This window comes from Condylura cristata, unplaced genomic scaffold (genome assembly GCF_000260355.1).
Source record: "Condylura cristata isolate star-nosed mole 26May11 unplaced genomic scaffold, ConCri1.0 scaffold00018, whole genome shotgun sequence".
Taxonomy (NCBI): Eukaryota; Metazoa; Chordata; class Mammalia; order Eulipotyphla; family Talpidae; genus Condylura; species Condylura cristata.
The window spans coordinates 21,834,077-21,843,465 of NW_004567119.1; the positions used below are offsets into that span (position 1 = coordinate 21,834,077).

Sequence of the window (9,389 nt, forward strand, 5' to 3'; positions counted from 1 at the left end):
CCTGGCTGCTGGCTGGCTGGAGGGATGTTGCAGAGCTCTGGCCCAGCCTCCAAGGACCCATCCTGCTGCTCAGGTGGTAGCTCCGCAGCCTGTCCCATCCACGGTATGGCCTCTGTTCTGAGACCCAGGCTCTTTGCCTGGGCGGGCTCCGCCCGCTTGTGTGCCTGGATGCTGGTCTGGCCCAGTGTCCCAGGGCCCTTCTCCTCCCCCAGCCCTGTGTCTGCTCCTCCTTTCCTGGGAGAGCACTGGATGGGAGGAGAGAGTGTAGCCTGGAGTGGCCCGAGGGGTGTGGATTAACTCCCAGTGTGGGGATTATCCAGGCTTTACTTGGGGGAGGCTCTTAATCTGCCAGGGTGGTTTAGCTTCTCACACGTTGGTGCTCAACTGCTCAACGACTTCCTCCCTGGTGTCCCCTGGCCTTGTGGTGTTGCCTTATCTCCTCATTTATGTATTAAAAAATAAATCTCTCATGAGCATCTAGCAGGTGTTAGGCTCGTAGTGAGATCAAGGATGCAAAGTCCAGGAATGGGACAGCCTTGAGCAGGAGATGCTGCTCTGTGCCTCTGGCTGCGTCTACTTAGCCGCACAGTAGTCTCCTGATGATTATTGTCTCCATTTTACAAACAGGAAAATAGGGAAGGAGATGATACGTCATTTGCCCAAGTAAGTGGTGGAATGGGGCTTCGAACCAGGGGAAAGGAGACAAGTCTTGCCTGAAAGGCACGGAGGAGACCAGCAAGGATCAAACACGGCGTGTGTGCCTGACCTTAGAGTGGGCCCCTGTCAGAGATGATTCCTCTGTCCTCCCTGACAAGTGGTCAGGTAGGGGCGTTGCGCCCATCTTACAGATGGCGAAACTGAGGCAAGAGGTAGAGCCCTTGTCCTGGAATGCTGCCTGTGGGTGGGCTCTGTCTTCTGAAGCCTGCTGCCAGAAGCTGCAGGCTTCTGTCTCCCGAGCAGGGGGGACAGGACAGAGGAGCATGTGATGAAACAAAAGCATGGAGAGAAAGTTGGGGGGAGGGCTGAAGTGGGGTGCTGAGGGACTGTCACAAGGGCTGCAACTCTGCCTCTGCTCACTCCTCAGTGTGGGGATTATGCTTGCAATATGATGCTTTGCCCACATCCCAGGCTCTTTCCTACCCCCGCTGCCCCTCAGCTCCTGCCTTGAGCCTTGCTCCTCCTGCCTGTCTCCTCAGTACATCATACACCCCGGTGCCAGCCTCCCGCCCCGGCTCGAGCTGTGGCTCTCCTGACTTCCAGTCTGTCCTTGTCAGCCTGTCAGGCCCTTCCTTCAGGATCTGCTTTCCCCTAGAAGGCTCCCCTGATTCACCAACCCCTCCTCAACTCCAAAGGTTCAAGCTCTGGCTGTTTCACCCTGTTCTGGGCATAAGACGCTATGGACTGTGGGTGTGACCATGGTCCACCCCTCCCTTCCCCAGTGGGTCCCTGGGCAGCTTCCCCAGCTCATCAGTCAGACTGTTCCATGACTCCAGGCAGCCCATTCATGCTGTTCCCTTGACATGCTCTTCTCCCACCAACCCCCTGTCCCATTCCTAGGCCCTCTGAACCCCACTCAGACATCACCTCCCCCAGGAAGCCCTCAGTGCCTTCTCCCCCTCACCTCTTGAGCAATCGTCATTTTTTTCTCTCTCTGTGGCATCACAAAAATGCCTTGCATTTATTCACCTTTGTATCCAGACTAGCCAAAATGAAACATTGTCATGCGTGTGTGACTAAGAAGCCATTTCTGGGCTCCTGCATCATCTCCTCCTTGAGGCTCCCCGGGCTGCTGCAGGGTGGGGTTGGAAGCACCTGTAACCACTTGTCACCAAGCCCCACTGCCCTGAGAGTCACCCCAAAGGCCCAGTACATGGCTTGACACATAGGAGGCCTTGGCCAATGTTTGCTGGTAAAAGAGCAGAAGCATCGAGTGCACGTAGAGTCCATGAGGACGCAGGCCATCTCCTTTGTTTCCTGGGCGCTTGGAGAGACCCTTAAAGAGCCGGGTTAGGGGAATGGCTTCTTGATTGCATGGGTCCTGCTGAGGTATGCTGGAGCCAGGGGATAGGACCCTGGAGAACTCCAAGTCCTGGGGCATTTCCGGCCCCGAATGTGGTGCTGAGGCTGGGGCACTGGTATGGGGAGGCCTGCCCTGAGTCTGCACTACCCCTCAAATCACCCAGACGCCCTCTGTCCAGTACCATCCCCTCTAATGGGGCTGCTCCCCATCCTTCTGTCCTGGCCCCTAGGGGAAGGCAAGCCTGCCCTAAAGGCTGGGCTTCTGTTCCAAGTGGCTGAGAACAGAGTGCCAGGCTCTGAGCAGGGCACCAGGTAGGTAGATGAGGTACGCTAGGCCAGCCCCTAGGACCGCGTGCCTCTACGTGGCCTGACTTTCAGTGGCTCCTCTCTGTCCCTCTTCACCACTGGCCTCTTGGCCTGTGGTCCCATGGGCTGGTCCCCTTCCCTGCAGCCTCTGGCACTGCTGTATTTTTAACTGCCATTCTCCTGTCTGTGGAGCCGTTAGTCCCTTGTTTCAACACAGCCCAGGCTGAGTTGGGGAGTTCTGGCCGACACTGCCCCACCCTTGAAGGGGTGGAGGAGATGAGCACCGGGGCTCCCCCCTTCCTGGTCCAGCAGCCCAACATCAGGGACTGGGAAGTCCACTGGATGGGCAGGAGGCTGAGGCCCATGGCTTGGGAGCGCTGAGGCCAGGGGTTGCTAGGCACAGGTCGAGACTGAGCAGAGTGAGGGAGTTTCTCCACCAGGCTTGGGTTGCTCAGGAGAGCCCTGGGGTGGGGGGTGGGAGGTGTTGGGGACAGGGGGACTGAGAAGAGGAATTAGTTCAGGGATGTGGGTAGGTGGGTGAGAGGGGAGGGGGGAGGAGGCGGCCACTGAGAGCTTCCTCCTGGCTCCAAAAGCATCTCCTCACTTCCCTTCCTCTCTCCTCCTCCAGGTCCTGGGAGAATTTGCCTGGTATTCCCCCTCCCCCAGCCCCCACCCCCAGTCCTTGCCACAAGGGTAGGGGGCGGGGTGGGGGAGGCCAGCCTCAGCTGTCTGAAGGATGTAGGGGCTGGGGAAGTAGGGCTAGGTGCCCAGACGGCCGCGTGTGTGGGAGGGGATGTCCTCAGATGCCCTCCACCCGGCAGTCCCCGCTCTGACGTGGGTGCCCCCCCTCTCCCCGCCCGGATTAGTGGCAGCTTGGCCTGACTCTCCGGGGCTCCTTCCCCGCCCCCGCCTGCTGCCTTCCCTGGGCAGGGGGCTGCTCCACCAGAGGGGCACTGTGCTTGCCCAGGTAAGGGTCTCTGGGGACAGGGTGAGGGCAGCTGGCTGGTGAGAGCCAGCTTGTCAGCAAGAATGCGAGAGGCAGGGTGTGTGTGTGGGTGCGAGAGGGGTCGGCGTGGGGCTGGGTGGGCCCACGAGCCTCTGGGGGTGCTATTCAGCTTGCCTTTATCCACCAGTCCAGTCTTGCGTCCACGCGTTGTGTGGCTTTTTCTCTGTTTGTGTCTTTTGTGTGTCTCCTCAGCTTGCTGGGTCCTCGGGCACAGAACAGCCCGCTCCAAGGGCTCTGTGGGCCTGTGGAGCAGAATGGGGAGCTGGTGGAGGGTGGAGAGGGGCTTCCTTCCCCGGCCTGACTCCTCCCATGACACCCTGGGTATGTCAGGAGTCTGTCCTGAGAGTTCTGGTCTAGTCCAGAGGCTGGGACCGGACAAAACAGACATGGGTGGGGAGCTGTCTCTGCTGCTCTCCTGGGACAGTCCCCAACCTTTCAGGGCTGACAGAACAAGCCCTCAGGGGCCTGATGGCCCGGGCCCCCACCCTGCCTTGCCCAGCCTCTTCCAGGCCCCAAGCCGCAGGAATCACCCCCTGGGCTCTCCCACAAGCTTTGGCTGCCAGAGAACACAGATGCAGGACCACAGGCACACCCAGCCCACCATCCGCACCCTAAAGCTAGTCTGGAAATGGGGGACTGGGGGCTGGGTTAGACCCTCCACAATCATTCCTCCATCCCTCCAGGTCTGGGTCACCCCTCAGGGGAGCTGAGGCTGGAAGGGAGTGTTAATAACTCAGTCATGTAAACAACCCCTACCAGCCTGCCCCCCATGAAGCTGGCCCCTGGGGGTAGGCAAGGCGCTGGGTGAAGCGGCCATAGGCCCTAGCCACGGTACCCCCTCTTGACGGAGGACAGGAGGATCCCGAACCCTTCTGGTCTCCTGGCAGGTTCCTTCCCAGTTGGCTGTTTGGCTCTTGATGGTTTCCCTCTCCAGGGACGGTGGTGTGACCTGGGACCAGGCTGGAGGCCTTGGAGAACTCATCTCCAAGAGGGGGCGGGGTGGGTGGGGTGGTGTGCCTGTCCCAGGCTGGGTGAAGGCAGACCCAGGATGGCTTCCACAAGGAGGCAGAGGAGTCTCCGGTGGGAGGTGGGTGCCGGAGGGGAAGGGAAGAGCCCGTTGGGCGTGTGGGTTTCTGTGTGTGTCTGAATCTGTCTGTGTGTGTTTGAATCTGTCTGTTTGTGTCTGTGCTCTGGAACCACCCCCGCAGAGGAGCCGGGATGCTTCCTCGGGTGGAGGGTGCCCTGCTTTCCCATTTCCTCTCCTCCTCTCTGCTCCCTCCCAGGAGCCACTCCCATGGGCTCCTCTCCAGGGCTGGGTCTGGAAGCACTAGACACCCGGAATGGGGAAGACCCCCCTCCCCCCCCCCCAACGCTGGGCGAACAGGTGGTGGAGGGCGTCTGGCTCCCCCTCCTCTCTGGACCCTTGGTGAGACCAAGGCGCTTAGAGCAGAGACAGACTTGGGCCCTCCCAGAAGGCTGATGCAGGACACGGTGCCATCAGGCCCTGGGAGGGGGCTTGGGTGGGGTATAGTGAGGAGTAGCTTGGCCAGGTGAAGACCAAACAGTACAGACTTGGCCCTCCAAGTGTGCTCATGTGCCAATGTTGGAGAGGACCAGAAGCAGTGGTCCAGCAGGCACAGGGCCGGCTGGCGTGGGTCAGAGCGCCCATCACTGACCCGTGAGAACCCGACTGCCCCTGCCAGCTCTGGCACTACCCCCTCCCAGCCACCCCACCCTAGCACCCCGGGGGGCACCCCGCCCCACAGTGGCCTGGTCCGGCCCCTCCCGCCCTTTGCTCCAGTTCCCGGGTTTGGCACCTATAGTGGGGGTGCTGCCCGCCTGCCAGGCTCCGGGGCCGGGCCCACGGGAGGGTGGGGCGGCTGGGAAGCTGGCACGCTGCCCCGGGGGAGCCTCTCTCGGCAGGCGCCCGGGTGCCGCGGGGGGGAGGGGGGAACAAAGGGCTCATTCTCCCCGTGCGCAGCCGGTGGCATCGCCGGGGCGTTGGCGGAAGCCCCCGGGGCCCTGGAGGGGGCAGGCCCAGGCGGGGCCGCCGAATCACGGGCTCCTGTTTCCCGCAGGGTGCTGGAGGAGGAAACCGGCGAAGCAGCTTCCCCACTCTCAGTTGCGCGTCTGGCGATGGCGATCAGAGGTCCTGCTGCGCTCTCCGCTGCGCTCTCCCTCCATTAGCCGCGCTGCGCCGCGCTGCGCCCTCGCTGGTGCCTCTCTCTGGGTCCTGGGATCGGCCCCCTTTTCAGGCTCGACCCCCTCCCCCGGCCCCTCGGCCATCCCCCCCACTTGGCCATCTCCGATCCGGGGCGCGCGTTCCCCCCGGCCCGGCTCTCTCTCTCCCTCCGGGGGCACCCGCTCCCTAACCCCGGCCCGGCCCTCCCCGCGGCGCAGCACGGAGTCTCGGCGTCCCATGGCGCAGCCCACGGCCTCGGCCCAGAAGCTGGTGCGGCCGATCCGCGCCGTGTGCCGCATCCTGCAGATCCCGGAGTCCGACCCCTCCAACCTGCGGCCCTAGAGCGCCCCCGCCGCCCCGGGGGAAAGAGAGCGCCAGCGCGCTGAGCAGAGAGACCGGGAGAACGAGCCGTCGCCCGCCGACCGGGAGGCCCCGGAGCCGGCCCATGGGGAGCAGGCACCCGGCGCTGGCCACGACGACCGCCGCCGCCCGCCCCGCGCCCGGCCCGTGAAGCCCAGGTAAGCGCCGAGAGGGGGCGCCCGGGCCGCGCCTTCTGGGGACTCCAGCAGGGGTCGTTTCTGGGCACTGCCCGCGCTGCGCTGCGTGGACAGTGAGTTCTCCATGCTCGCCTGGGCTGGATCTGAACGTTGGGATGCCCGATGGGTTGGACCACGTCGGGAGCGGTGACCCCAGAAAACCCAAGCGCTCTTTTTGTCACGGCTCCCCCACTTCACTTCTGGGGCTTCACCCAGAAGCCTCGGGGGCTGCGCTGGCAGGGGGTTGAGCTGCGAGAGCTCTGCCGCGCTCGGTGCCACCTGTCATCCCGGTCCTTTGCACGCACGTTCAATTTTCCCTCCTCTGCCTCTCTGCGGCCCAGCCTGCTTTCCCCGCCTCCTTCCCTCCCCCTCGACAGGCTGCGTTACCAGCGGCTGCCGGTGGCTCTGGCACGGCGGCTGGCTGGACCCGACAGCTTGACCCTCCGAGCTGAGGCCTCTTAACCCCTCTCCTGTGCTGGCTCCCGTCTTCCCCGGGAGTGGTGGAGATCCCAGTCCCAGACACAAGTGGCACAAGTGCCGGGACTCCGTGTCAGGAGCCAAGAAACTGTAGAGCCCTTGAAGGTGGCAGCTCTGGGCTGACCAGGTGTGGAGAGATTTAGCAGCCAGCCACGCTGGCTGGCAACTCTCCCCAGCGACTCCAGCCTGCCCTGCCTGTTCTTCCCACTCCTGCAAGCCTGGGTGGGGCAGAGGGGTGGGGTGGGCAAGCAGTACCCCCAAAACTACAGACTGCAGGGTGGGGAGAGGCCTCCAAACCTGCCAGTTTCCAGCCCCACTTTTCTACAAGGGGACGCTGAGGCCTGGAGGAGTAGCATACTTGCCCGAGGTCAAACAGTGGGTGACTGGGTCAGGGCCAGGATCCAGCCTTACCCGCCAGTGCTGTGCCTTCCTTCCAACAAGCTCACCTTTTGGGTTCTACCCATGTGCCTCAGCATGGGCCTGCTAGGTCAGGGGGGTGGGGGTGGCATTCTAGACATGGCAGCCTCTGCTGCGGGATGCTGGCCTCGGTGGGCCAGACGTTTCAGGGAAGGGGTGACCTCCCACTCTGAGGCAGGTCATATGGGTCACTTGTGGGCAGGCAGCAGAAAGCCCAGCTGTGGGTGACCCTTGCCTTACTGGTTTGAGCCGCCTCGGTGATGCCAGGGCGGTGCCCACTCTGTACCAGGCAGTAGGGTCCTTGAGCCACGTGCCCAGAAAACTCACGCAATGGTGGTTATGCCCCAGGGACCCGCTCTGGGAGAGCCCCATGAGGGCAGGAGAGTGATGGAGAGTACGCCCAGCTTCCTGAAGGACACCCCGATCTGGGAGAAGACAGCCTCTGAGAATGGCATCCTGGGACAGGAGCGGGAGATCCCGCTGGAAGATGGCCTACACCGCGGGGCGCTGTGCCTGGGAGAGCCTGCGCCCTTCTGGAGGGGTGTCCTGAGCACCCCAGACTCCTGGCTTCCCTCTGGCTTTTCCCAGAGCCCCAAGGATGTGCTCCCACTGGTAGAGGGTGAAGGACCCCGGAATGGAGAAAGAAAGGCCGGCTGGCTGGGCGGCAAGGAGGGTCTGCGCTGGAAGGAGGCGATGCTTACCCATCCACTAGCGTTCTGTGGGTCGGCGTGCCCACCTCGCTATGGCCCTCTAATTCCTGAGCACAGCGGTGGCCATCCCAAGAGCGATCCTGTGGCCTTCCGGCCCTTGCACTGCCCTTTCCTTCTGGAGACCAAGATCCTGGAACGAGCTCCTTTCTGGGTGCCCACCTGCCTGCCACCGTATCTAGTGTCCAGCCTGCCTCCAGAGCGTCCGTGTGACTGGCCCTTGGCCCCACACCCCTGGGTGTACTCAGGGGGGCAGCCCAAAATGCCCTCGGCCTTTAGCTTAGGCAACAAGGTGAGTGTTGGGAGAAGAGAGGGTACCTGGGGCCCAGGCCACACAGAATAGCTCTTGGCCCTGCCAAGGGCACACCACTCAGCCCTCCACTGTGATGAAAAGAGAAGGCAGCCCTAAGCAGCTCTGCTTCAGAGCCATGCTGTCTTCCCAGCCTGGGGCATTCCAGAGAGTGACTCACCCAGTGTCCACCCAGAACAAGAACCTGGAAACTGGGATCTGGGATCTTGTCTCCTGGGAGGGCAGACCAGGCCCTCTGTTCAGGAGTGGGAGGGATGTCTGTGCCCAGGGTGATTCTCCCACAGGGAGCCCCCACGCCTAGAGATGAGAAGTATTTTAAAAGCAGTACGGTCCAGGGCATCAGGCGATCTAACCAGAACCTGGAGTTCCTCAGGCTGTGCCAGGCATCGCTATCTAGCCACCGACCAGGGGAGGTTCACGTGATGCTGGGGAGGAAGGCTCTGGCTCACCGCTACGTGGGCAGAGTCGTCAGTGTTTAAGGCCACAGGGTGTAACCCCCCAACCCCCCCCCACACACCCCCACCCGTGACCATCAGTTCTGCAGGTTCTGAGCCCCAGAGTCAAAGACAGCACTAGCTTAACCCTTTCTCCTCTCTTTAGGGCTTTTACCACAAGGATCCGAGCATTCTCAGGTTGGCAAAGGAGCCTTTGGCATCTGCGGAACCTGGGTTGTTGGGCTTAGCCCCCAGTGGGCATCTCCAGCGAACTGGAGGCATAGAACGCCCCTCATTCCACCAGAGGGATGCAGAGGCAGGAGTTGGCAGGCATGCAAATCTTTGCCCACTTCTCCTGGGGCACCCAGACACTGTTCCTCGGGCCCCCTGGGGAACTTGTCCCCCAGGCCTGGTCCATACTCTTGGCAACTTCTGGGCTGTACCAGGGAGTGGAAGCCCCGGGTACCAACTGGGGCCATCAAGCACACCGCGGTGCCCCTCTCCCGGGCCTCCTGTCACCCAGGTGGGTTGCTGTTCCTCCCACCCACCTGCTAGGGATGAAGGTCTTAGTCCTTGTGGGAAGTGCCAGGAGGATGTGGATGTGGGCACCAGTGGACCCAGTGACTCCAGCGAGGACGTGAACAAGACTGCCGCCCCCAGAGCCTGCCCCCCCAGCCATCACACCAAACTGAAGAAGACATGGCTCACGCGACACTCGGAGCAGTTTGGGTGCCCCGGCGGCTGCACTGGAGAAGAGAGCACGGCAGTCCCACTTCGGGCTCTCAAGAGGGCAAGCAGCCCTGAGGTCCAGGGGACAGTGGGCAGCCCAGCCTCCAAGCGCCCACCTGACCCTTTCCCAGGCCATGCGGGGCAGGAGGCCAGAGGCTGGCAGGAGGTGCCGGATCCGTCCTTTGGGAACAAGGTGGAGGCGGAACAACATGCACATCCCAGAGGTAAGGGGGTGGGGAGAGACTTGGGGAGGGGAGTGGGGACTG

The 9,389-nt window shown here is 62.6% G+C and overlaps 1 protein-coding gene across 4 annotated transcripts in view; it reads left to right on the plus strand.

The window, feature by feature from the left end:
* The first annotated feature begins 47 nt into the window (after nucleotides 1-47).
* The window catches only part of HR (hair growth associated), a 20,992-nt gene continuing 11,650 nt past the window's right edge, over nucleotides 48-9,389 (plus strand). For 2 of the 4 annotated variants that reach the window (XM_012726940.1, XM_004685413.2), the window contains exons 1-4: nucleotides 48-103; nucleotides 5,410-6,031; nucleotides 7,292-7,942; nucleotides 8,561-9,347. In XM_012726940.1, the coding sequence (XP_012582394.1) occupies nucleotides 7,331-7,942; nucleotides 8,561-9,347 (1,399 nt within the window). In that variant the 5' untranslated portion in view covers nucleotides 48-103; nucleotides 5,410-6,031; nucleotides 7,292-7,330. Of the gene's footprint in view, nucleotides 104-3,216; nucleotides 3,293-5,335; nucleotides 6,032-7,291; nucleotides 7,943-8,560; nucleotides 9,348-9,389 lie in introns of those variants that run through there. The other 2 variants (XM_012726943.1, XM_012726942.1) reach the window with 2 other exon arrangements.